Source organism: Puma concolor, chromosome E4 (genome assembly GCF_028749965.1).
Source record: "Puma concolor isolate L17-30 chromosome E4, mPumCon1.1.hap2, whole genome shotgun sequence".
Taxonomy (NCBI): domain Eukaryota; kingdom Metazoa; phylum Chordata; class Mammalia; order Carnivora; family Felidae; genus Puma; species Puma concolor.
The window spans coordinates 25,996,887-26,024,405 of record NC_141683.1 but is presented as its reverse complement, the minus strand read 5'-3'; the positions used below and the strand labels follow the sequence as shown (position 1 = coordinate 26,024,405).

Genomic DNA, 27,519 nt, shown 5'->3' with positions numbered 1-27,519 from the left:
TTTGAAAACTGGTAAATACAAGGAAGGAGTCAAGCATTTTTGAAGAAATATCGTTTTCCAAGGTCTATGCAACAGTGGGTTGTTAAGTACAGATAGCAGTGACTACTAATATCAAAAAAGAAAGACAATACCTGCTCCCTTCTATGGAAGTACACAAATCTACTAGGTATTCTTACAAAAATTTACCTATCTATATCTATAGATATATATATCTCTCTATGTATAAAATCTGAACCGGTCTCGGATTTTAATTACCAATTTACAGAAAATACAGGGGCAATAACATATGAAATGTCACCATGGGAATGATATCAGCAAAATCCAGATCTGTAGGAAAATAACTCAGTTTAACAAATAAATTACAAGGAAAAACATTAAAACTGAGAAGGTACCTGTGGAGTACAAGAGATCTGAGAGACGTATCAATCCATTGCAACATCTGGAACTTAATTAGGTTCCAATTTGAGCAAAAACCGTAGGAGACAGGGAAATGCAAACACTGGTTAGTTAATTGCACTACTGAATTAGATTTAGGTCTGATCATAATGATCTGGCTGTGTGTTTTTCATCTTAAAGTCCTTACCTTGTAGAAAAACGTTCTGAGATACTCAGGAATGAAGTATAATATCTGAAAGTTGCCGTAGGAGAGGGGCGCCTGGGTGGCTCAGTCAGTTAAGTGTCTGACTTCAGCTCAGGTCATGATCTCATGGTCTGTGCGTTCAAGCCCTGCATTGGGCTCTGTGCTTACAGCTCAGAGCCTGGAGCCTGTATCTCCAGATTCTGTATCTCCCTCTCTCTGCCTCTCCCCAGCTTGTGCGCTCTCTCTCTCTCTCTCTCAATAATAAATAAATAAACTTAAAAATTATTAAAAAAAAAAAAAAAACCTCTCCCTCAATGGGTGGGGGAGGGAGAGTAGATAAAATTAAAATGGCAAACTGTTAATAATTGTTAAAATTGGGTTTGTTACACCAGGCTCATTTTTCATGTATGTTTGAAATTTTCCATAATAAAAGGTTAAATAAAATATAGAACATTTAAAAATAAAGTCAATCCTTTTTTAAAATTTTTATTTAAGTAATCTCTGCACCCAATGTGGGACTCAAACTCTCAACCCCAAGATCAAGAATCGCATGTTTTAATGACTGAGCCAGCCGGGCACCTCAAATAAAGCTGGTCCTTGCGTATGGCGTTAACCATTCTGACCGCTAGAATTAGGAACAAGAAGGCCAGTCAAGTTTGGAAGGATGAGGGAGGTGGCATTGCAGGGAAGACTGAATTTGACCTAAGCCTGGCAGGAAGGGTGAAGGAAGCAAGGCTCAGTGATGTTGAAATCCTAGCCTGCAAGTACCAGGTTCGTTCCTACTTCCTATTGCTGTGGTTTAGATAGAAGGTGCTTGTTCCATCTCTTTGGCCACATTATGAGCCCCCTGCGAAGGAAAATGCCCCGCTCCCTTGCACTCCGTGCTTTTCCCGCCCCGGCCCTTTCCCCAAATTCCCCAACTCTCCAGTCCAAGAGGTAGCTCCTCCTAGCCCATTGGCCAAGCATTGGAAGAATACTGGTCTGTGGCTCCATCTGCTGGCGATGCTGGGAACTGAACGTGTCAAAACAGCTGACGCTGAGGATTTGAAAGAGAGCTGGTCCTTCCCCCTCAGAAAAGATAAACACAGGCCAATTAAACATATAAGAAGCCTTTAATTTCATCACCATAAACATTAGACTCTGATTGCTCACATACAGTATAAAATATTTACTCCACTAAATAAATAAGACATAACATTATTGCAAACGGCACTTAAACCCCCCCAGAGATAAGACCTCCTTAGCCCAGGCAGGGGGTACTCCTGAGTTTCTGTGCGAGATTCCCCAAGCACAGATATGCCCTGGGGGCTGAGACGGATACAGGCTCGAGGAGCCACACTCTGTGCTTCTGGTCCTGCAACAGCCCCAAGGAGAGGACTGTGGAGCCAGTGGGGAAGGGTAGGGGGTGGGCAGCTCCTTCATCAGCCCAGCCCTAGAGAGAGCAGAGAGGAGTCAGGAGTGGGGCGCAGGCTGGGCCAAGAGAGAGGCTAAGGAGGCTGCTGAGACCCGGAGCCCCGCCCTCCACGTACCCCCAGCTCCCCCAGCCTTGGGTAACATGATTTGGGATATCAGCTGGGTGAGTAGAGCTTCCAAGCTCCTGGGTTAGGCAGTATGGGGCCAGACCAATCACCCAGGAGAACATTCTGGCAATGCTCAGCCCAATAAACCAACCATCTCATAGGCCCACTGGAGATCTCACCCCTTAGACACCAAGATGGCAGAGCTGGGAACTGATTCCCCTCTACTTAGTTAAATAAATAAGTTAAATATTTAAAGGCCTGTGTCCCTATGATGTCAACACAGGGGCCAACAAGCCATGTCCCGATAAAATGTAGTTGTGGGGGAATAGTAGAAAGGCAGTGCTTTGGGGCAGGCAGCTTCCTCCCTGTCCGATTCTTCCCCACAAATAACTTCCATATTTTCAAATCCTGTGGAGGAGAGTTTCACACTAGAAACTCCCATGCAAGAGCAACATCGAGGGAATCTATGGGATAAGGGGGCTTGGAGGTGAGAGACCAGGTGGTTGAGTTTACTCAGCTCCCCAGATCCCTCCTCTGGGCATGTCTTGACCAGGACACTGCCTGTTAACCCTACCTTGGTAATCCCCCCGCAGAGTCTTGCAGTCCAGTGCATGGAGCTAATGAAATGCCCTGCTCTTCTGGCCTCCCTGTAGAAGTCCAGACTGAAGCCTGTTTGGACCAATAGTCAGCCAGGCCCGAAGACCGGGGAGGGAGGGAGAGAGAGAAGCCCCAGGTCCCCTACCTGTGCGGCTACGCACCTCACTGCCACAGGGCGGCAGCAGAGAGCCACACCCCTTTGGCGGCAATAGAAACCAGAGGGCCCTCCCCACCCTGGCCCCAGGAGGCTAACAGGATGTAGAGCTGGGGAGGGGGGGGGGGGTTGGGCGGGGCAGGCAGGGCTGGGACCCAGTGAGGCAGGCCCCCCCTCAGTGGGTCAGAAGTACTCTACACCGAGTATTTGGCCAAGTCGCTCTTATCAAATACTACCTGTGTAGCAAAATAAATGGCCACCAAACCAAGGCCTGCAGCCGACACCATGTAGGCAGTGACAGACTGGCTGAGCTGAACAATGGAGCCCATGAACAGGGACGGGGCCACCTGGGACAGCAGGAAGGCACTGTCCAGGATGGCAAGGTCCAGGCAGATGCCCCGGCCCGGAAGAACCCTGGCCTCAGGCTGCTCGCCGACCACCACCCGCATGGAGACATCGCAGGCAGAGGCCCCACAGAGCACGGGTGGAGACGGGAGGAGGCCGCCGCCTCCGGCACCCATGTGTCCGTTGGGGAAGGGAGATCCGGCCTTGGGGCCCGGTGGGAAGCTGGTCTTCAGGCTGTCCTCACTGGCACTGCTTCCAGCGTCTCCTCGGTACTTGGGCAGGAAAACCTGGGGGGCGGAGGGGAGGAAAAAGGGGACGTGGACATTTAGGTACCCAAGCATAGGATCCCGGCTAGGAGAACAGACCCCAGCATTCAGACCAGGGGCCGGAAGACACCAGGCAACTGGCCTTCATGACAGTTATGCAGCAGGTGAGAAAGCCAGGCAGACCCTCCTTGGTTTGGGTCTAGTTAGGAGTCTCCTTAGGGGCAGGGGATCCCCCGGGGAGGGGACACATCTGAAACCACAAGTCTAGGTCTGCACTAGCCTCTCCCGGAGCCAGTAAGTGGCAGACGAACTCACAGTGCAGGCAAGCAAGAGAGCAGAACCCCAAGGTAAAGGGAAAAGAATGAAGACAGGTGAGAAGAGAGATGTGTAAGAACAGAGGAACAAAATCCAAAGCTGGGGCCCCCGATGGCCCAAGCCCCCACACAGCCTCTCTTAACCCTCCTACTTCCTGCCCCCCACCACTTCACCTTGGGAAATCTTTCTCAACCTGGAAGAGAGAAACTCTGCTCCCACTGGGGTCCCAGGCCTGTGAGGTCCATGGCCCCAGCCTGGGGCAGGGAAGGTCCAGCAGACTCAGGCTGGAGGAAGAGAGGAACCAGAGGAATCTTCCAGGCTCCTATGGACTAGCTGTGCTGATACTGAAGCCCTTCTTGCTTCCTATTCACTGTCTGCCTTAGATCAAGGTAGCCTGGCCCTGCCCAGAGCCCCCTGTTTTAGGATAGGGCCGGAATGTATCCGACACTGTCCCCGCGCCTGCTAGCACTGGACAGGAGAGGGCTCTCGAGCTGGCTGTGCTAGAGCCGGGACTCATGGCAAAGATGAAGCCAGGGAAGCCCACGGCTCTTGGCGTGGCCGGAAGTAGGCCAGGCAAGTACAGACGGCATACAGGGCCAAGTGTGCCATCGATTGCTGCTTGGAACCGGCCTCCCGGGACCTCCCCTGCCTGCCTACCACCCCTGAAAAGACCAGTGAGGCCGGAGCCTGAAGAGGGCCCTAGGGATAGACCCGCTCTTCAGTGTGAGGGGAGGACTGGCTCTAGCAGGTTCCCTGGCACGAGTGCATATGCCCACCCTGGCCTCTGGACACCTGCCCTCAAGCCCCCAGCCAGGGCAGTGAAAGAATGGAGGTTGATGAAGGTTATCAGTGCACTGACAGGAGTCTCAGGCACCAGGCTACCCCAACCGAAACACCGGCCCCTTCCTCCACACACCCCACCCCTGCAGCTACCTATTCAATCAACCAGCCTCCTAGCTACGTATTTCTCTGCTACTTCACTCATGTCCTACAGGGGGTGGACATCCATCTTCCCTATGGTCTGGAAGCTCTATGAGGGCAGGCCTACATCTCCTCCCTCAGGACACCCCAACTTCTTGCCCTCTGTGCGGAGCTCTGCACCCAGGGCTGCAGCTCACTGAAGCCAGTGAAGGGGACAAAGGTGACCACACGGCTTCGGTCAGGAGGCTTCCCCTCAGAAGGGGGCCCCTGGAGGGGCTGGTTCGCGTGGGGCCAAGCAGGAAGGAGGCCCCCAACTTACAGTGCCCAGGCGAGCGGTGTCAGATGCGTCGGGCTCAGAGATCCGCCGTGGGGGCGGGGGAAGGGGACGGAGGCAAAGGTGTGAGGCAGGAAAAGAAAAGAGAGAATTAGGCAGAAAAAGAAGATAAACCAGAAAGAGAAGGGGCAATAAGGAGCCTTCCCCACACTGGAGAGTAGAGCAGGGTATTGGTCAGTCACACTGCCCCTCCCTGAATAAAGAGAGCTGTCGCCAACACCAGACCGTCCCCCCTCCCCATCTGCTGAGGCTACGTGCCCCAGAGGTCACCTGCTCCTGCCCCCTGCCTCTGCAGAGAACTCAGCCCAGACTGAGGGCCTCCGTTAGGCCTAGGCCGATTCCTCAGGATTCCCAAAGAAGGACTTAGCATTTCCTGCAATCATCCGCTCAAGTGCTTTATAGTTCTGACACCAGGAAGTCATTCCCAGAATCTAATCTACACCCTCCTTCCGCAGCCCACGTCTCTGGCCCTGGGCTACACGGGCTTCCTCTCCAATCAAAGAATGACTTCTCCGGCGTCTCTGGCCAGACTTGGGCTACTGCGTCTCCCCTCCACCCCGGCTCCACCCAGCGGCCAGTGTGAGTACCTGCTTCTCGCGGTGGTAGAGGGAGGCTAGTGTGTAGGGCAGGATCTGCAGGGCGGAGAAGGTGAACCCGGTGAGGGCAGCCGAGGCGGTCACCACGGCCACACTGCGGGACAGGCACATGGTGCCGGCAGCAACAGGGAAGGCCACCACGCTGGCCAAATAGACTGCCCGGGTGCCGAATCGCTGCACCAGCCGGTCCATGACCAGAGAGAAGAGCAGGGAAATGGCACACTGCAGGAACAGCCCCAGGCTGCCCATCCGGACCCCTGCAGGTGGGGAAGAAGAGGAAGTCAGACCCAGACCCACCCGTACAATCTGGGGAAGGCTCAGAATTGCGGGCACCCGCCATCCCAGCCTTGCTGTGGACCAGACCCGCTCCCTGCATCATCCCCACCCAGATGCAACAACGGGAGTCTAGGTTCTTCCACTGCCCTTAGAAAAGGCGAAGCCGCGGGCTAGGGGCAGAGGAAGATGCTGATTGCGAGGCTCAGCTAGCGCTCAGCTATCTAGGAGGCTGACAGGGAACACAAAGACAGTTGTGCCATTGGCTCCGGGACAAAGTTCCAGGAGGCCTGAGCCGAAGGTCTGGCCAGGCAATGTGGAAAGTCAGCAGGGGGAGCAGAGGGCACACTGAACTTGGGGCTAGGCAGACCTGCGACCCGGCCTTGACTCCTCCACTCTCTTTGGACCTTAAATAAGCTTGGCCTTTTCTGCTGTCAACTTGGGGCAACGACTCTGAGCAAAGTCTCCGCAGCCAGAGGCTCTCCTGAGACTGCCAGCAAAGCTGACCTGCACGCTGGGGGCCGCATGCACAGGCTGGGCCCATTTATCTGATCGGGAAATCGGAGCCCAGGTACACAGCTCCCAGCCCGGCGCAGACTGGGGGCATCTTCCTATGCTGGACCGTCCCCCAGAGGGAACTCCCTCCCACAGCAGCCCCCTCGCCGAACGCCCGCTGCAGAGGCCTTACCTTCATCGTAGTGTCTCCGTGCCTCAGTGCCTGGCTCAGCCCGGGGCACACCCTGGTACAGCCCCTCGCCCACGAAGTCCGTGTAAAACAGCGTGAAGGTCATGAATGCCATCCAGCTGCACAGTTCGGCCACAAAGAGTCTGCGCAGGGTGCGAGGCACACGGCAGCAGAGCTGGTGCAGCCGGGGAAACAGGGCGCCCAGGTTCCGGAAGGCCAGGCGGGTGTGGCATGGGCAGCAGCGCGGCGGCACGGAGGGGACCAACAGCCCTTCCGCTGGCTCAGCCGGACCCAGCGCCGCCTCCTCGGCCACAAACAGCGTGGCCGCCACGCAAGTGAGGAAGATGAGAGCGAGCAAGCCAAAGAGGCACTCCTCCTGGGTGCCCAGGTAGGGGGCCAGGGCACTGGCGTCCCAGTCGATTGCAGGCAGGAGGTAGCCCAGGCAGCCCCCAAGGCTGATCATGAAGGCGTAGACGGAGAAGGCCTGGCGACAGTGGTCTGGGTCCCGGAAGAGGTCGGACAGCAGGGCCTCCAGTGGAGTGAAGCACACCTGGCCGCAGAAGTCCAGCAGCCCCACACCCAGGATCAGCAGTGCCAGCTCCAGGGGCCTGGTATCCGGGCACAGCAGCCCCGCCAGCCAGCTGGCCCTCGGGATGAGGAAGAGGCTCAGGAGGACGCCTAGGGACAGGGCCCAGATGAAGGGCCTCCGGCGACCATAGCGCCCGCGCCAGTGGTCACTGGCTGAGCCTAGGAGTGGGACCGAGATGAGGCCCAGCACTGGCCCGATGCCTGCAGGAAGGACAAGTGGTATGAGCCAGAGGCTGGGACCCTAAGGGGTGGTGGGGAAGGGGGCCTAACCTCCTGGGACAAGGATGGAAAGGACCACGGTCCTCTCGCATGGAGGGCCACCCCCACCTCCGTGCTGGACACAGTGCTGAGTATGGCACACAGGCTCTAATTTAGTCCCCGCAACTAGGATCCCTAATGCCCAGTCTCAGGATGGGCAAACTGATGCACGGGGCTACTGGTGAGACTTGTGCACTGGCACCCGGCAAGGGGGGCAAGAGGCCGAGTTCCATCGGGCAGTCTGACTCCAGAGCCTATGATCTGGACAGCCCCCTCTTCCGGGAGCCACCCCACGGCGACCTCTTTCTTGCCTCCGGTGGCTTTTGCAGAAAGCATCTGCAGTCAGGAGCCCAGCCCATGCCCTAGGGGTAAGAAAGCCCAGGCTGGGAGACTCTGATCCTGCTAATCAGCAGCTAGCCTTGGGCCCAGCTCAATCACCCAACTTCTTATCAGCCTCCATTACCTTCTCCATGAAATGGATGGCCTCAAAGGGCTGTTGCAAGAACCAAATGAGATAACAGATAAGGTAGAAAGAGTAGACAAAGGTGCAGAGCAATTTCTCCAGTGTCTCCTGTGCGCCAGCCAGGCAACGTGTAGGTGCCAGGTGAGATGACCGGGGAATGTCCCTGTGTTCTTTTCCTACTGGGCCCCCTCCAGCCCACGGTCACCCCTGTGTCCAGCAATGTCCACCCACCAGCACCACAGCCTGAGGAACAGCAGGCAGCCACCTCCTCCCCTTTGGGCAAAGGCACCTACTTCCTGGGTATCATGTATCTGGAGCAGGCGGGAAGGAGGATGTGGTGACTCACCCAGCACCATGGTCATGAACTTCTCCTCTACCCCCACTTCCAGCAGCAAGGGCGGCACGTAGGTGATACCTGCGGCCAGGCACACCTCCAGGCCGAAGGTCAGCAGGTTGACCAACAGGAGCTGGGCTTTCCGATGCCGCAGCAGACGGCTCACCCACAGCCTCTGGGCCATGGTGGACCAGGCAGGTTGGGCTCCGCCTGTTCACACACTCCAGAACTGCTCCGTCTCAGCCCTGCTCCAGATGCCCGGGCCTCTCCTCCTTGCTGCCACCAACTGCCTAGGACTCAGCCGGGAGCCCATTTCTGCCAGCCTTCCGTGCAGGTGCGGCTTCTCAGCCCATGCTAGACGCCCGCTGCCATGGGGTGCCTCGGTGCAGACATGGCTCATCACTCAGGTCCTAAAAGGGCAGGGACAATCAAACCCAGAGTGTTAAGTCCTGGGAACCAGGTCTCCGGGATTTGCTCTGAGTTCTCTGAATCCTGAGTTCACTCCCAGGCTGGCAGTGTGGCCGTGCTACCCCCAGCAGCCAATAAGGAAGCGCTTGTTAATGTTAGCCTAAGGCTGACATAACTAATAAGGTAAATATGATTTTTAAACCTCAGCACACTTCAGAACCAAACAGATGTCAAGTTTTTCTCTGTTTTGGAATATCTTTGCAATTGCCCTTGCCTGTTAGTATGGAAAAAAGAAAAAAAAAAAAAATCACACCAATTGAATTCCCAGTTCCCCAGGCTCTGTTATCAAGGTGCCCCTGGAGACCCTCTGCCAGGCCTGGATTGTTTGCTTTTCTCTCTCCACTTCCCAAAGCTGGGCTGTTCAACTGCCCTTTGTTAAGAGTAGTACTTCCCAATCTGTGCAGCCTGGCCACACACCGTGCTGCGCTATAACCTGAGCCCCCAAGGACGAGGACAAGGGGGAAGGGAGGAGAGGCTGTGGTCTGTTGGGTTGGGGGTTAACCTGTCATTGAAACCACTTAAAGAAGGCTCCCGTGGAGGAACCTAGGCCTGAAAACCTCTCCCTGGAGTTTTCTCCCTGTGCTCAACGTTCCTGGGGAAGAAACATTCCCACAGGTACTGCCCAACTGTCACGGGACAATGGGGACTGTTCCCAGGTGCCAGCCTCACCGAGGCGTGAAACTGTAACACCTGGTGGCCACTATAATGACACCAGTAACCGGGGGCTGGCAGGATACCCCACCGCTTTCCAGGGCAGCCCTTCTCTGCTCCCCAAATGGCTCTATTCTCAGCAGAGAGGTCCCCACAGCCCTTCCTGCTAGGCCCGCCTCCTGTGCATAGAGATCCCACGGGGGCGGGGGGGGGGGGAATCACCCATCCTGTGCCCCCACCCCCCCAGGCAACTGGCAGCCAGGTCTTACTTCCTGAATACGATGGTACCCAATGCAGTCTGCTGTTTAGGGGTGACCACTAAAAAGGCTAAATCAAGTCAGCCACAAAGAGGAGGTGTAGAAGGTGGGGCCTTCGTGAGAAAAGGCAAGCAAGCGTCCCCTAACTTTGTCATCTCTCTCAAAGAGGTGGGACAGAACTTCATGCCGCTTGTGGCTGGAGTCTGGAGTGCCTTCCCTTGCCTCACTGATTCCCTACCATAAATGCTGCTGAACAGCACTGCTCCTGTGCAACGTCCACAGCTCTGAGGGCTCCACTCCCGGGCCCACCCCCACCCAGCGCCTGGGGCACCCTCAGTCCTCTTTACTCCCGGCCAATCTCAGCATCTCATAATCCGCCACTATACCTTCTTTTCTCTTTTCAAAGAACACTCAACCTCGCAGGGCCTTATATGTTATAAAGCATGTCGTGGGTACTCTCTGAAATACACCACAAAGAAATCAGATGGCCATCAATCCTGGGTAAGATGTGTTCATGTCTGCATTCCAGGACTCTGCCGCCGGCAGACCAGGAAGGAAGGGACTTTAGATATGGCTAGGCAACCAGCAGCCTCCTCCCCAAAGTTCTGCTCAGACACTGACTATCCACTTTGGGAAGGGGCGTGGCTCCCAAGGGGGTGGCATGGGGAGAGGGTAAAATACTGATCGAAGGGTCCCTAAGGGTGCTGGGAGGGGGCCACACGTAGGTCCTAGCTGGGCAGTTTTGAACCAAGCCCCTCCCCTGCCCTAGAATCCCCCACAAGGCAGGCAAGAGACTGCACATAGACCAAGACTCCAGCCTGGAGGGAACGGTTCTGGGTCGAGGGAGCAGGTCCTGCCTTAGCAAACAGAGACTTTGTCAGACCCAGCCTCACCCACAACCTGCCCCCATTCCCAAGCCCTCGTTTTCTCCCTGCTGTTTAAAATAAGTAGCAGCACTTGGGCCAAAACACTAATCACCCCACCTGCCTCCTTCCCTCCCCTAATCCAGCTCCTTGCTCCGGGGAACAGGCAGGACGTCTGTAGCCCACAAGAGAGAGACTAAAAGACCAAAGGGGGGTGAAGACAGGAATTTCCCTCCATCCTCCTTCAGCCCAGATAGCTCATTAGCTGCCTCCCTCTCCCTCCTTTCTCCTGCCCCCTCCCCCCTTCTTCTTTACCAGGTAACTGGGGGCTGGGCCAGGTGAGGAATTCATTGAAAGAGCGGGGTAGGAAGTGGGCAGGCTCCAAGCCCAGCTCTGCACCCCGCTGTTCTTAGGTTGCTAAGCCCGTCCTCCCTCTTTTGACTTGTACTGTGCCCTGGGGTCCAGAGCACTCTTGCCACCCCTAGAGTTTATTCTTCCAGGCCCAGAACCGCCTAAGGAATTCCAAGCCCGAAAGAATATTCTCCCTTCCAAAGCTCCCTGTTCCGGGTCGGCTCTTGACACCTTCCCCCAGGGTCCCAGGCCGGCCCACTCACTCCAGAGTCCTCAGGGAGGAGGGAACTACAGAGGACCCCCACAGCACTAACCAGCCACCTGCCATCCCTCCAGTGCACGAACAGAGAAGCCCAGGCCCTGCCCAGTGCCCAGGCTCAGACAGGTGGGGGACAAGAAGTCTTCCGCATCAACTCCTGTCTGCAGCCTGCTGCAGCCCCAGGGCACACTTCCCACCAAAGCTTGTAAGTGACAACTGACTGCTGGGCACCCATTTTGGGGTGCTCCCCTGACTTCCTCAGGAATACAGGCAGGGAGACGGAATCCAATTCTCCCCAATGCCCTCCTGTGTCAGAGGTGCTTCTGACTCCAATCTTCCTGTCCCGCTGCTCCTGGAGCACTCTGCCTGTCTAGCAACCAGAAGATCAACCAGAAGAGCCAGCCTCCAAGGGCTCACCTGGTAGGGAGGGGGCAGGAAGAGGAGGCAAGTGGAGGTACAGAAAGGGGGAGTGTGGCCTGACCACCCCCCCACACACACACAAAAAAGGACAGCAGCCTTCAGGGAGGACAAGTCCCTCTCAAGTTCCAAGTATCTCCTCCTCTCCTGCCCCCCAATGACAGGACAACAAGAAGGCTGCAAGAAACCCAAGACCTCCAGAAACCTCCACGGAGCTCTGCCCCAGGCCATCTTTCCTCACCCCTGGGGGAGCAGAACTCTAGCACCCTGGGGACAGTCAGTGAGCCCAGCCCCAGACCGTGGGAGACCTTCGCTCAACCCTCTGGCGCCCACCCTAGCATGAGGGGCCTGGGAAATATTTACCCGAAGAAGACACAGCTGAAAGCAGAGTGGGGGTGGGTGGGGTAAGAGATGGGAAAGACCTGAGGGCCCCCCCCATCCCCTCGCACACCAAGGAAATCCCAGCCAGACCCCCAGAGGGGGCAATTCCTCAAGGTTCACAGGTGGTGAGTGGACTGGACAGACCCTTGGGCTGGAGCGCCCCCCCTCGTCAGGTTAGGCCTCAGCGAGCACGGGGAAATGAAACTGAGCAGCAAGAACAAACTTGGCCTGAACTTTCTCCAAAATTCAAAAGACAGAGCGAAGGAGGTGGGAGGAAAGGCGAGAGCCCACTCCGGTAGCTCCCTATGGGAAGGGAGGGTCAGAGGGACGCATAAAGAGGCCTTTGAGGGCTTTCAAAGGGGCTCCTGCCACCCTCACTACTGAGGTGGAGCTGGGGGGAGCGGATCCCCTCTGCTGACAGACAGAGGCCAGGGCAGCCCAGGCTGGGGGCAGCCCCGCCGCGGGCCAGTGTCAGGCAGCAATTCTATGGGCTCTTTATGCGCCCGCGTCCCCGCACCCCGCCCAGGCACATCAAACGCTGCGGCCCCCACCCTGACCCCAGCAGCTCGGAGACCCCGCGTCCTCCTTCCGCGCTCACAAAGACGGCCCGGCTTTCTCACACGCTCCTCTACCCCTCTCAGCCCCCAGGCAGCCCCTCCCGCAGAGAAGGAAATGGGGTGGGGTGGGCTCCCTCGAGGAATAATGACTCAGCGGCAGAAAGGGGGTGGGGTCACTCCTGGCCAATCTGCCTGACACCAGCCCAGCACCCGAAGCTCTCCTGCCCCGGGACCAGGACGGAGGGCAGGTGACGAGCAACCCCCGGGTGGAGGCTGCAAGACTGCGGGAATGGGGACCCCAGAATGTCATTCCAAGTTGAGCTCTCCCAGGCCCTCTAAGTTGGGTGGCAGGGAAGAGGGCTGGGGGTTCACCAGCCCAGCATCCCTGTGACCCAACCCTGTGCCTCAGTCCCAGGGGCCCAACGTCCTCGGCTTTACCTGGTAAAACCTAGCACACAGCACTCCCGAAATGAGTTCTGCCCCCATGGGGCCTTGGGGCGCCCCAGAAAGAGGCCGTGCTGGCCAGCCAGGAGTCCTGAAAATGAGCATCCTTGTGAGGCAGTGGCTCTCATTACAGACCCCGGTTCAGGGATGCTGGGCTGTGGGAACTGCTACCTGGGCAGCCGTGGGGGGCGGGGAGGGGGGGAGGGGCGCACAGGATTAGACCGTGCGCGGTTTCAGTGTCTTCCAACCCACATTCAGTCTTTGACTCTCCGGGCTCCAATTTCCAAAGAAGTGAGGGTCTGCCTTCCCCAATCCCACCCTATCAAAAAGGCCATGATCTGAGCAAATACCCGAGGCCTGCACTTTGCAGGGCTTCCCCAGACACCTGCAAACTCTGCTCGGAAAGCAGCCTCCACACCTCAAGGGAACTGTCAGAAAGAATAAGGGCTGGACAGAGCGGGGAAGAGCCCACCCCCGCCCCAGACTTGCTCCCTAGCTTTGCCTCCCCCGGGGCCCAGAGGCCAGGGATTTGGAGTTCGCCCTGCTGCGCTGCCTTTTCTTCACTCGGACTGGAAGCCTTCTGCTTAGCAGCTTGTCAGAGAGAGTGAGGGGGCTGCAGGCTGGGACACAAAGGGGGATTAGGGAGAAACCTCTCGGCCTGCAGAGTAATCCATCAAACTCTCTCCCGGCTGCCAGCACCGGCCCCTTCCCACTCAATTCCCCTTCCAGCTGCTGCAGCCCCCCCCCCACCCCCTCCGGCTCCTGAGCCCTGTCACTTCGGGCAGCAAAGAGAATCCCAGGCCCTGGGGGGGCAGAGGGGGCACACCACAGACACTGGGAAAAGGGCAACGGCTCCCTCCCCCCACTCACCCCCAATGTGTGAAAACCCAACAGGTGGCAGTGGCTTGGAGGAAAGTTGCTTTTGTTGCCCTGTCTGAGAGCCCCAGCCCAGCTTCTGAAAGGAAACAAATGCCGAGGAGGTTGGGGGAAGGGGAGGGGAGAAGAGAGGATGGGCGGGAAGTCCCTGGGGCCCCACTCTTATCTCCCCTCCCCTCTGCAGTCCAGTGACAGGAGTTCTGGGGCTGGCCTGACCCTCACCTTGGCCAGTCAGTCCTGGCCAGCCTAAGCCAAGGTGAAGCACCTTCCCAGGGGGTTGTCAGGCAATCCCATGGTGACTGTCTACACGGACACACATCTGACTCCAGGCAAAGACCTCCCAATCAGACTTCCCTTCTGAGAACAGCTGTGACCCAAGGTCACACTGGGTCACCTTGACCAAGTGCCCTCCAAACCTAAACAATCAACCTGCAGCTCCCTTCTGCCCGAGGGGCCGCAGGCCTCTGAACCCCGGCAGATTCTGCAGGGTGACCTGGGTGTGGCAGTCAGCCTGACCTGGGTTTGCACGCCAACTCCACCATTTACAACTCTGTGACCTGGTTAGTTGCCCTCCCCGAGCCTCAGTTTCCTCGTCTGCAATTAACAATAACAGCTAACCCTGAGGCTTACTACGTGCCAGGTCTTCCTCCAAGCATTCTAATCTTCCAACCGCCCGATGAGGTGGGTACAATGTTGAATATGCCCATGTGACAGGCGAGGAGCCTCAGATGAACACCACCAACTTCACAGCGGTGGGGTCTGTTGAAGAGACAGCCTGTGGGAAGTTCGAGGCAGCCCTTCCTTCAGTTGTCTGGGCTTCCCCAGCAGAGAAACCCGGGAGCCGGCTTTCCCATTCCGGATCAGGAGCAGCAGAGGTCAGAGGGGGACCGGCTAGCCGCCCTTCTCGGCCTGCATTCCCCCCTCACCCACGTGCCCCGCACGGCCTCCAACGCCTCTTTCAGCCCCCAGAGACAGGAGGAATGCCAAGAATGTAAATGCCTCCCCAGGTGCTGGCCCCAACAGGTGAGGAGAGGTCACTGCAGCGGACCTGCCTGGTGGCTGAGGGCGCGAAGGAGCTGGAGGCTGGACTAAACATCCACAGTCATGAGACAAGGGTGGATCCCATCCCCAGGGAAAATAATCACGGTGGCTGACAGCTACTCACTGTCCAGAAGGTGTCTGGCATGGGCTGGATACCTGACATACCTTTCTCTCTAATTCAAACCATTTGAAAGTCCTGCAGAGTGCTCTGAACTGGGAACCAGGACCATATACTCTGGTTTCAATGATTTTTGTAGCTGTATAGCCATTTTACGCGTCTCTCCACCCCGGGACTCACACGTGCAAAATGAGAGCTAGTCTAGATGCTGTCTAAAGTTCTTTACAACCGTACAGCTAAATGATCTCACACCTACCCACCCCCTGCCCTTGGCCTCAGGTATGGTGCTCTCCCTCGACAGGTGCCGACTGAGCGCGCACTGACAAGGCCACATGGCATTGGGGAGGAGGGTTTCATAGCCTTCCACCAAAGAGAGACATGGGGAACCAGGCGGAGAGGGGCTCCCCAGCCGCACTTAAGCCATCCTTTACCTGCTCAAGTACACTGCTCAAGTACAACAGGGTGCCAAAGATTAGCGGACACCTGAAACTGAGCCAAGTGACTGAGACATCTGGGGGCAGAACTGGCCTCCTCCCTACTCCCTCCCGGAGCTGGACACTGTTCCTGGCAGCAGTCGGTAAATTCTTTCTCTACCTAGGCCACAATAAAAGCTTCCCTACAAAGTGGGGTAACGGTACCAAGAAATCCCTTGGTCCAGGGTTGGGGGGGGGGTGGAGAATGAGGAGCTTGGCAGAGCGTTCAGGCCACTGGGAAGTTCTCTCTCCCTGCTGCCTTCTCAGTTCCTACAGCCCTGTGAAGTGAAACCTAAACAGCCTCTCTCCTAGCAAATTTGAACTCGGCCAGTCAGCCAGACCGGGCAGTTCTCTCCATCCTGCAGAGCCAACCCTTGCCCCCTTCCTGCAGACTGGCCTCCCTCAGGAGGTGCAGCCCACAGGAAGGAGGCCAGGGGGTGGAGGCTGGGCAGACCTACCCATCCCAGGCTGGGAGGGGGGCCAGGGCGCTGGTCCTAGCTCTGATGTGTCCCACCTCTAGGATCTCAAATTCAGTGGTCTCTCGGGCTCTTTCAGCCCTGATATCCTACAGCCTGTAACTAGTCCTATTTATCATCAGAGGGCTCGGGGTCAGATCCAGCCCCACGGAAAGGTGTTCTCAAAAACAATTGCTCAGTGATGAGCAGTGTGCGAGGGGGCTCCAAAAAGGACTCTTTTATTAAAGGGTCCCAGTTTGCCCACCCCTGGAGGAAGTATGCCTCAGTGCATGCAACCTAACCTCCCCCAAAGGAATGTCAAAGAGCACTAAAACTCACTCACCCACCCACCTATCCATCCATCCAACACTCGCTGAAATCCAATTCTGTGCCAGCCCACTGTGAAGGCGCCCTGGGTACAGAAATGATTGCCTGCAGCCCCCTTTAGCAGTGCTGAGACACAGGTCCCTGGAGTCGGGGCCCAAGACATAGGGCATGACCAGTCCTCCCAGGGCTTCCTGGAGGAAGAAGCCATGTTGCTGAGCCTGGCAAGATGGGCAGGTAGGAACTATGCAGAAAAGGGCAGATATTTGCAAAACATAGTCACTGGAGCCTGGGACCTCCACACACACCTACCTCTCCTTTTGGCCCCGACCCAGTGAGGTACAATGGCAAGAACACCAGACCCCAAATTGTGGCAATGGGTTTCGATCTCAGACCTGGACCCAAGAGAGAGGAATTTATCAGCACCGGGCCTGATTTTGCTTCCAAAGTAGTCACCATGCTCCAGTTACTTCCCCAGGATGCCCTCTCGTTCACCTGACCCTTGTCCAGCTCAAGTCCCATACCTCCTTCAGGACTCCTGGGAACCCAAGTTATCAAGGATCCCCTCTTTCCTCCAAACCTTGCTGTGCTCAACAGGCAGCCCTCAGGATTGAATACTGCTAGTGGTCCTCTGGTCTCCTGCCCCACTAGCTCTTCAGCTCCTAGAAAGCAAGGACCACAGTCCCTGTCCACGACCTGGATGAAGGTGTGGAGTGCTCAAGAGAAGGCCTTCCAAGTGAGGCTGAATCAGGATTCCTGTCTGATGAATCTGACCAACCTGCCAGGGATTCAGGCAGGGCCACAGTCGAGGTATTTGGGTGCACAGCTCTTTCTAGCGACAGGAGCCAGGAGTGGGAAGCTAGACTGCCACAATCCCTAGGGATGGGCCATGCACTCCCAGCTTGGACCCTATTTGTCACCTCAAAGGACATACGAGATCAGAGGCTGGGGTGGGGCATAACAAAGAGCCTTGAGGAAGGAGGGACTTGTCTCTGGCTAGCTGCTCCTGAGGGCATCTATCTGGCTGGGCAGTAGGTCTGGCCTGAAACTGGTGACTGAGGGACTATGGGCCATGGGACCAGGGGCTGGTCTCATCCCAGTTTCCCAGAGAGAGTGATCTCCAGAATTAACAAAAGAAGGGGAAGGGAACAAACAGGTACTAAGCCCTGGTCTGTGTAGGCACTTTGCTAAACATGCTCATCTCATTTACTCCTCACTGTAACCTTGCACGGTTTTACAGACACAGACGCCAAGGCCAACAGGTGAGGCAGGCCCGTCTCTAGTATCAGAAGCAAGAAGCCCTACAAGTCATTCAAGGTCAGTGGCAAAACTGTGGACTTCTTCCCACAAGGGAGGAAACACAGACTTCATAGTAGGAAAAGGGATTAAACAGGAAGTTCTGGCCAGATATCAGGACCATCCCGTGACGGCTCGGTCAGCTCCCGCCCCCAAGCAGGGACACTTAATACACTAGACAAAGCTCCACGCTCCAGCTCTATTGCCGGGAGTCAAGTGGCATCAGCGTTCGAGACCCCGGGCCTGGCACCAACTGGTCCAGCCTCTGTCCTTGCTATCCAGCAAACGGGGCCTCTGACTATTCAAAGAAAGCCAGGCTGCATTTTTCTCCTGGACATCAGAAAGCAAGGCATCCTAAGCGCTGAAGGGGGTAGGACAGAACAGAACCCCAACTTCAGTGTGCCCCCCTCCTCCTCATACAGTGTCCCTAAAAATCACACCAGGTAATCTGTCTGCATAGAAGGCTCTTGATCTTTCAAGCTAGATATATATTCGCCTCCGTTATTTCATGGCACGCTCTTCCAACTTGCGGAGACAGGGAGGGCAGGGTTTCTGGACAGATTAAAAAACAAGTCGCTCATGGTATTGACGCAGGAGAAACCAGGATGTCCAGTCCTGGTGTATTCTCTGCACCAGACAACAAGTTCGACTGCAAATAGGTCATTCGCAGCTTGCATATGGTTATACGTGGTCTAATTCCCTTGCTCCGAAACTCTGGTTTCTAAGTGTAAACAGCAATAATTACTCCCATTGTTACCAAATAACAGCAGCTGACATGTGTCAGGCTCTTTTTACACAAGCTGCTATGCTTGGAGCTTTACCTATATCAGCCTGTTTAATCCTCATGATATTGTGAGGTGGGTACTATTATTCTCATTGCACAGAGGAGGAAGTTGGAGCACAGAGGGGTGAAATAACTTGCACAAGAGGAGATGGGATTGAAATCCAGGCAACTGGGTGCTGGAGGCCAGTCTCTTAACCAGTCATACGGACTCCCCAAGGTCCAGAAGACCTTGCTCCCAAAGAAACAAGAGCAGAACCCAAGAATAGAGTTCTGGGCTAGGTGCTGCTGTGCATTCGGTCACAGGTGAGAGATACAGTAAGTGCTAGCTAGCATTTATTGAGCACTTACTACCTAAGGCACATAGTCCAGTGCTCCGTACTCATGATTTAATAATATACATTTTTCATATTTTACATATTACAATCAGATATTTATATTTAATTTAATAAACAAAAAAAAAAGCTATGGGGTGCCTGGCTGACTCAGTCTGAAGAGCATGCAACTCTTTTCTTTTTCTTTTTTTTTTTTTTACATTTGTTTATTTTTGAGAGACAGAACACTAGCGGGGGAGGGACAGAGAGAGAGGGAGACACGGAATCTGAAGCAGGCTCCAGGCTCCGAGCTGTCAGCACAGAGCCCGACGTGGGGCTGAACTCACAAACCGTGAGATCATGACCTGAGCCGCAGTCGGATGCTTAACCTACTGAGCCACTCAGGTGCCCCAAGCATGCAACTCTTGATCTCAGGGTCCTCAGGTCCTGAGTTCAAGCCCCATGTTGGGTATAGACATTACATAAACAAACAAACTTAAAAAAAAAAAGAAAGCTGTAAGGGTACCTGTGTGGCTCAGTTCGTTAAGCATCCATCCAAGTCTTGATCTCAGCTCAGGTCATGATCTCACAGTTTGGGAGTTCAAGCCCCGCACTGGAGTCTGCACTGACAGTGCAGAGCCTGCTTGGGATTCTCTCTCTCCCTTCTCTCTGCCCCTCTCCCACTCTCTCCCTCTCTCTCTCCCTCTCAAAAAAAAAAAAAAAAAATCTGTAAAGTATTATTATCATCATCCCCATTTTGCATCCAGGGATAGTGAGACTTTGAAGAAGTAACTTGCCCAACCTTCCATGGCTAGTGGAGTAGCCAAGATATAAACCTTGTCTGACAGTCTAGGTTTTTATCCACAATGTTGTGTTGTCAGGCTCTGATGGTCCAGATGATGGTACGTAATTTCCCCTTCGGAGTCCTCAGACCATCCCCACCTTTCTGCCTTTTTCCTCCAGCGCCCTGCCCAGGCTGGGGAGACGGGGGTGGGGGGCTCCACCACCTGGTGGCCTGGAAGGACCTCAGGGGGCCACCAGGAATCACTGTCCAGTCCCTCCTCCTCCTTCAGGATAACCCAGAGAGCCAGGCGGGGCAGGAGAGTTCACCACACCCTCCATGAGGACACAGGAAAACTGCCCCTCGCACACCCCACACACATACTCTAATTGGGGCCTGGATGTCCACAGCTGTACATTCATCCACAGCTGTATTTTCCTCTTCAGACTCATCCTGCTGACTCAAGCTCCATTTTTCTGAGCACTTTTAGAAAAACAGAGTCCTGGCTCCATGACAGGCCTGGGGGGAGGAGATAAGGAAGGAATGAGGGGATGGGACCCATCCAACAGAAGGGCCTGTGACCTCAAATACCGTAGCACTCACTCCCTAGGAGGAGTTGCTCCATGGGTTTCCTCAGGCTTCCCTTCCAGCCTGCCCCTCCTGGGCCTTCCCCTCCCTAGCCCCCTGTGCCAGCCTGCCCCCCAGGCCTTGGGCAGGTGAGCCCACACCAAGGCTGTCTCCTTCTGAAAGGAGAGCTGCCAAGTGCATCAGGAAAGGCAGCCAGAAGCCCCCAGGGCCTCGCCCCACCCCTGAGCAATGCTTCCAGGAGCCCAGTAAGGGTCACTCTGGGCCTGGGTGCACTGGCTATGGGCAGCAAAACAGCAGCTGGGCTATTCTTAGTGTCCGCTCCACTGGGATCAGGTCTGTGTAACAGCTGAAGGGCAAGTCCTCACCAGGTACCCACCATGCCAAACCCCTCCCTAGCCCCAACTCTGGCCCCTGGGGAAAAGAGGAAGCAGGGTGGCAGGAGGAGCCCAGGGGGAGGGGTAAAAGCCGAGCAAGTCAAGAGTGTGTGAGGAAGATGGAAGCTGATCCAGAGGTCAAGGGCAAAGGCAAGTCAGGGGGGGTTCCAGCGCTTGAGGGGAACGGGAGACTCCGGCAAGCACTGGCTCTCACTCAGGAGAAACGCCGCAGGTCCCTCCCTGGGAGCTTCTCCAGCAGGCCATGCTCTTGCCTAAGCCCAGAGCCCTGAGAAGCTACAGCAGATGCCCAGGTACCATCTCATCACACCTGTTTGCCGATCTCGGCACTCTCACCGTCCCTTCCACCGGCCCTACCCGAGAGTCCCGGGAGGCGAGGAGAAAAGGGCCTCTCCTCTTCCTCCTCCCCTGAAGGATAACCGAGGCGGAGAAGGGGGCAGAGGAGCTCACACACGCACACACTCCCGCTTCAACTCTGCCTGCAGCCCGGCCCCAAGACTAACGTCCGGGAGCGCTGGGCCACCTACCCCTCCCTTCGTGACCCTTCACTCTCGTCCCGGCACGCCGGCCCCCGAGCCTGAGGACCCCGCGGCATCCCGGCCGCCGGCCCCTCTCCCGGCTCCCCGGTCCCGGACTGTGCGCGCCGCGGTGACTCATCCCGTCCCTTTCCGGTGAAGCCGAGACAAGGGAAGAAAATAAATGCAACTTTCCAAAGAAAACTCTGACGCTGGAGCTGCAACAGGAGCGAGTGGCCGGTCCACCCCGCGGTCTGCCCGGCCCGGGGCCCCCCGGCAGGGCCCGCTCCCCGCCCACCCGCCGCCCGGCCCGGGACAGCGGGGGACCCGGCGCTCCAGCCCAGCCCGCCCTCCGCGGAAGAAAGCCCGGCTCCCCCGGGACCGAGCGGCAGGACGGGGGGCGCGCCCGGGGCCCGCCACCTCCCCCGGGAGTCGCGCGCGGCGCACAACACGCCACCCCGCGGGGCTCGGCCGCGCGGCGCCGCTCCCTCCGCCGCGCCGGGACCCCCTCCCCCGGGAGAGCGGGGGGCGCGCGCCTACCTGGCCGAGGCGTGCGGCTGTCACCCGGGGCCGGCGCGTGCGAGCTCGTCCCCCCCGCCTCCTCCCAACGCGCGCCAGCCGGCGGCTTTTAAATCTCCAGGTTGCTCGGCGGGGGGGAGAGAGCATGCGCGCTGGGGCTGCGGGAGGGGGCGGGGCGAGGCGGGCCGGGGGGGTGCGGGAGGGGTGTGGAGGGGTGGGGCTGGTCCCCTGGGGAAGAAAGCGGGAGGTCTCGACTCAGTCTTTGTAGCCACCACCGAGACGGGCAGCCCCCGCGTGGCTCCCCGACTGCCCTGTCATTACCTAGGGCAGTGCACCGCCCCCTCGCCGCTCGCCACCAAAACATTTAGGTAAAAGCTGCCCGGCTCCGCGGGGCACCTCCCCTCCCCGGGGCCAGTCTGTGACCATTATCCGCACGTGCTTTTCTGGCCGTCAGCCTGTCCCAGGGCTGAGCGGCACCCCACCCACCCAGGACCAGCCCTTGAAAGGAGATGTCACAGCCTCCCCCAGTTACTCTTCCTCCTGTTTGCTCTCCTCTGAAACAGAAAGAGCTCCCTTAGAGCTAACGCAGCCCCTCTCTCTCTGAAGTTAAAAGCCAAATTTCAATTTTTTTGTCTCCTTAAGGATGTGTATGGGGAAGAGGGAGCGATACGCTGCCAGTCAAACGTTCCCTTTGTCAGGTAGCTGTTGAGCAAGGCCCCAACAGCTGTGTGTTTCCAGGATGCCGTGGACGAGAGTGGAACAATGCAGGTGAGAGACAGAGAACTGGAGGCCCAGGCTGGCCTTGAGGCGGGGGAGGCCCACATGTGTCTTTTTTCCTTCAGGGAGTTTAACTAGGGTGGAGAGAAATCCAGTTTATGTGGCTACTTGACTTGAATGCCACAAAAACCACAGAAAGATACCTTTGAAGGGGAGGAGCCAGTTGGCTGTAGCCCTGGGCTGGGCCCTGGGCCACTGGAACCCAGTGCTGGCCCTGTCACCAACCAGGTGTGATGTGAAGCAAGTCCCTTCCGTATCCTGGGTCTCTGTAAGGAGTTGGCCAGATCATCTGTCAGGGCACCCGAGCTAACAGGCCAAGAACAAGAAGAAAGGGAAATGGAGAAGGGGGAGAGAAGCTATGGAGCCCTGGTGGCCGTGGGGAAGAGGGTGCAGGAGAGAGCAGAGCAAAGTAAAGAACTTTCCGAGTCACTAACTAACCAACTTCAACTTGGAAACTGTCTCAGCACTCACTCCTCCAACAGGTGACCCTCCAGAGCCCCAGTGGCTTTCCCAAGCCTTTGGAAAACCTGTGTGTGGCGGACAGAGAGACTAGGGTAGAGTCCTGGGTCCCTGAGCTGGTGTCCCCTCTGCCCCAGAAAAGAGGGCAGGGGTCAGAGGGAATTCCAGGGAAGCTGGAAAATTACAGAACAGGAGAGAGTGGACGACGGTATTTTCGAGGCCTGGGGAAAGGACACTGGGAGCAGGAGGGACTTGTCCTGCCTCAGAGGAGCAGCACCCCCTCTCTGCCCCCTTGACTCCTTGCCAGGGGCCTACATGCCTTCTGCCTTGTGGCCTGGGGAAGTGCAAGGAGGGTGCAGGGCAGTGAGCAGACAGCGTGGTGTGAGGTCCTGGACCCCATCCAGCAATCTGGCTGGATTGACCCTTCTTCCCCCAGCCAGGTGAAGGCCCTCCCACCCAGCACAGGGCGCTGTAGGGCTCTCTGCTGTGAAGATGCTCCCTCCTCCTTTTTCTGCTGGTGTAGCCTCGTGGTGTGATAATAATCATTAACTATTACTGATTGTGCCAGGCATTGCCCTAAATGCTTTCCACGTCTTAGCTCATTCCTTCCTTATGGCAACTCAACACATGGCTACTGTTTTCGGAAAAAAGAAACTGAGGCAATCCCTCAGGCCAATTACTGCTACCCACCCACACATACCCATAGTCTCTGGGCTCCAGAAATAAGGCAGAGGCTCACAGTGACTTCAGAATGTTCGAGAAAGTCCTAACACCCATGCTATGACTCACAATGCCGGGTCCCTCTGCACAGCGGCTTCCCTGGGCCTCAGTTCCCCGTTAAATCTGTAGGAAAACCACCATGTCCCTTTTCCTTCCTCCTCCCTGCCCCCATACGTGTGCGCTCACAGTCTCACACACACACACGCGCGCGCGCACACACAGCTACTCCCTAGCCGCTTCCCATTTATAGGAAATGGGGGATGACGCGAGGAGCAGGGCCATCCTTGGGGAACTGCTAATAGTCTGACTGGATATTGGAGAAACCAAAGATGCTGGCAAAAGTGCATTAGCAGCTTCTGCTCCAGCCCCCACCCACAGCCCCTTCCCATTATCCTTAGGCTCAGAACAAGCATCATCTTCTTTCTATAGAGATAAGATACCCAACTGGGGCTGGTTAGCCTGGAAGAAGGCTGAGAAGCCTTGAAGGACTTGATGTTCCCATCTCCTCCTGCCGCGTCCGCCATCCAATGGCTGTGGTGCCTTTGCGGCCTCTTTGCTTCCTCCCCTGCCTGCCTCAGGTTGAGGGGTGAGCGGTCTGTTTGAGTGTAAGGGCCACCAGCAGGGCCAAATCCTGGCTGTACTCTAGGAAGGGGGAGGGATGGGTCCCCTGGACACATCAGTTCCACTTCTGGAATTTCTTTTGCGGCAAAATAATCAAAGAGAGGTGTATCAGGAGTATGTGCAAGGTGTTCATCTCATCATTCTTCATACGGTGAAAAACTAAAAACAGTTTAAATGTAGCATAATAAACCATTGGCTAAGCAAATTTGGCGAAATCCGTATAGCAGAACGTTATGTCACCATTAAAAATGGTGATAACATAAGAGCATTTTATTTGTTTATTTATTTAATTTTAAATGTTTATTTATTTTGAGAGGGAGAGACAGAGAGCAAGCGCCAGGAAGGGGCAGACAGAGAGAGAGAGAGAGAGAGAGAGAGAGAATCCCGTGCAGGCTCCTTGCTGTCAACACAGAGCCCGATGTGGGGCTCGATCCCACAAACTATGAGATCATGACCTGAGCCAAAACCAAGAGTTGGACGCTTAACCGACTGAGCCACGCAGGCACACCTAGAATAATTTTAATTGATAGAGGAAACACAGATGATATGTTACCAATGAGAATAGCTGACTACGAAAGAGTATGCACAGTGGGATATACATTTTTTTAAAAATTAGGTATATACTAATGCAATGTGGTATCTTGGATTGGATCTTGGGAGAGAAAGGGGCATTAGTGGACTTAGCAGAATCTGAATAAAGTCTGCAGTTTAGTAAATAGTACTTCGCCTGTGTTAATTTCTCAGTTTTGATCATTATACTGTGGTTGCGGCGACAGCACGGGAAACTAGCTGAAGGGTATATGGGAACTCTGTATTATCTTTGCAGTTTTTCTGTAAATACAAAATTGTTCCAAAGTAAAAGTTTAAAACATTAGGTATATATTGGGGCTCCTGGCTAGCTTAGTCAGTCGATAGATTAGAGACTCTTGATCTCAGGATAGTTGAATCCAAGCCCCACATTAGGTGTGGAGCCTACTTAAAAAAAAACAAAAACAAAAACAAAAAAACTTAAGTGTAAGTTTATACAGAAGAAATGATTTAAAAAGCAAAACAAAACACAGGGATGCCTGGCTGGCTCAGAGTGTAGAGCATGCGACTCTTGGTCTCCAGGTCATGAGTTCAAGCCCCAGGATGATTGTGGAGCTTACTTAAAACAAACAAACAAACAAACAAATAAATAACCGAAAGGTGAATACTGGCTTTCTATAAGTGGGAAGGATGATTTTGATCTCAGGGGGCCGGGGTGGGGGGTGCACTAGGGAAACGTCTGTATCTCCAGGTTTCTTGTATGGATCATAGATTGGTTTTGTAAATAGAAAGGATCCATAAACATCATTTTTTTTAAAAGGGAAAGGATAGGGGCGCCTGGGTGGCGCAGTCGGTTAAGCGTCCGACTTCAGCCAGGTCACGATCTCGCGGTCCGGGAGTTCGAGCCCCGCGTCAGGCTCTGGGCTGATGGCTCAGAGCCTGGAGCCTGTTTCCGATTCTGTGTCTCCCTCTCTCTCTGCCCCTCCCCTGTTCATGCTCTGTCTCTCTCTGTCCCAAAAATAAATAAAAACGTTGAAAAAAAAAGGGAAAGGATAAAATAATATGAAGGAAGGAGGAAGAAAGAGGGATGAGAAATCACCAGGAACCTGAGCAGGAAAACCAGCCCCAGGGCCTCCTTAACTAAGAGTTGGGGTGAAGAAATGAGACGGAGCAGAGTCTGAGGAAAATCAAGAAGGAGCTGGAGGGATTATACCCACACACCTGGGCCATATTTCCACCAGGACCCAAAAACTTCGTGGGCACAGAAAAGGAAGAAATTGAACCCAGTGAAAGAAGAACCGCTTACCCCCCCCCCCCCACCTCAAACCTCAAGCTTGGGGATGGCAGTGGCTTCTAGTTCCTGAGGTCACCAATGCTCCCCTTCCTCTGTCATTGCTAGAAGGGAGAGCCTTGAAACTGCTCACGAGCGGCACCTGGGCGGCTCAGTCAGTTAAGTGTCCAACTCTTGGTTTTGGCTCAGGTCATGATCTCACGGTTCTTGAGATCCAGCCCCGCGTGGGGCTCTTACTGACGGGGCAATGCCTGCTCAAGATTGTGTCTCCCTCTCTCTCTCTGCTCCTTCCCTCTCTCTCTCTCTCACTCTCTCAAAATAAATAAACTTAAAAAAAAAAAAAACTGCTGGCGAGTGCAGCTCCTCATTACACAGCAGGGGACAGTCCAATTTAAGTGTCCCCACCCCCCAATGCAGAGCAGGTTTTAAAATAACAACAAACACCTTCAAAGATACTTCAGGAAACTTCCCTCAGACCAGAAATCCTTTTACAAAGAGAACTTTCCTCTGGATTTAAACTTCCTTCTGAGTTCTCCCTCCAGCCCACCTGGGCCCCTTGGGGAATCACTGGGAGAGACGGAAACTACCTTCAAAGCAGAAAGATCCAGCTGAGCAGAGAGCAGAGGTGGGGAAATGTGGCCCAATGTTCCTTGCAAAGGTGTTGGCTTTTCTATAGACGGCAGCAAAATCCATGTCAAAAAGGAATGGCTTCAGAGGGCCAACCTGGAGCAGAGGAGAGAGTCACAGGAGGCAGATCATAGATGGGTGAAGCGAAGGGAGCAGGTCCCAATCAGCTGTAAGCCGATTAAGTATGACAGGGGGCTTTCAGGTACCAGGTAAAGGGTGAGCCTGGGTGAGTACAAGAGTCCTTCCCAGCGCTGAGAGCCAGTGAAACCCATCCCGCTCTTCTCTCAAAGGCCAGATCTGAGTCCTTTAGCCTCCCATATTTTAGGGGCATCAGCAGAATGCTCCATCAAGGAGCTTAGAATGGGAGCGGAGAAAAGTAATGCCATCTCCTTCCCCTAAAGAGTCGCAGGAGTGAACCAGACAACTTCCCTGTAAGTGCCTAACTGGGAAAGACACTTGTTAACTGGGCTGGGTTCTGAAATGCCTGGAGCAAGGAGGTGATTGTGTCACTAAGAATGCCGGGGACTCTACTCTGGGAGCTCAGACCGCCTGAGGGGCTAACTCACCAGGGTGGGGTTGGAGAATGGGGAGGGACAGCCTGAGGCGACCCAGCTCCCCAGCTCCCCAGCTCCACGCCTGCCCAGAGCTCTCAACAGCCGGTCTCGGTCTCGGAGAGGCTGTGAGCTCCAGTGGAAAAAAGTGTGGGCTCTCCAAGGCCACTTACCAGGCATCCAGTCATTCATTTTTCATTCAACAAACGTTTATTAAATAACAATTACAAATCAGGCTCTGTGCTACGATGTAGTAACCTGATGCCTGCCAGGAAGCCACTTAACCTGGGAGGCTCCATTTTTATGCAGAAAGCTTGTTGGTAAGGATGCAGGCTGCTGTCTAAATATTGCCCTTAGAGGAGAATCTCAATGTGTGTTTGTCCATCCAGTCTTATACGCAGATCCTAAGGACGCTGTGCGGAGACGGAAAAGAACATGCAAGGTACGCTCTCTGCCCTCGTGGAAGTTACATTCTTCTCAGGGAAATAGAAAGTGCTGCAAAGATATGATTCAGCAACAGATCAGCAAGCACAGAAACCTCAAGGCTACACACCAACTCCAGAGGTCAAAATGATCACAGAGTTCAGTGGGAGAC

At 55.2% G+C, this 27,519-nt stretch overlaps 1 protein-coding gene across 2 annotated transcripts; it reads right to left on the bottom strand.

Moving 5' to 3' along the window:
• Positions 1-1,673: 1,673 nt before the first annotated feature.
• On the bottom strand, positions 1,674-21,487 carry SLC45A3 (solute carrier family 45 member 3). 2 transcript variants are annotated; one of them, XM_086694603.1, is made up of 5 exons: positions 21,372-21,487; positions 8,242-8,639; positions 6,590-7,375; positions 5,620-5,885; positions 1,674-3,483 (listed from the first exon to the last, which is right to left on the bottom strand). In XM_086694603.1, exons 2-5 carry the CDS (start codon positions 8,411-8,413, stop codon positions 3,046-3,048), a joined length of 1,662 nt encoding a protein of 553 aa, XP_086550729.1. In that variant the 5' UTR covers positions 8,414-8,639; positions 21,372-21,487; the 3' UTR covers positions 1,674-3,045. The 2 variants fall into 2 exon arrangements, with proteins under 2 accessions (XP_086550729.1, XP_086550730.1); XM_086694604.1 differs by lacking the exon at positions 21,372-21,487 and adding an exon at positions 19,721-21,338.
• Between the last annotated feature and the right edge of the window lie 6,032 nt (positions 21,488-27,519).

Bases quoted from the DNA above. Each gene is read 5' to 3' on its own strand.
- SLC45A3 (XM_086694603.1), bottom strand. From the start codon at position 8,413: ATGGCCCAGAGGCTGTGGGTGAGCCGTCTGCTGCGGCATCGGAAAGCC. The intron at 5,886-6,589 runs GTAAGGCCTCTG...CCCCACCTGCAG, and splicing joins ACGGAGACACTACGATGAAG to GGGTCCGGATGGGCAGCCTG. The intron at 3,484-5,619 runs GTACTCACACTG...TCCGCCCCCCAG, and splicing joins TCTACCACCGCGAGAAGCAG to GTTTTCCTGCCCAAGTACCG.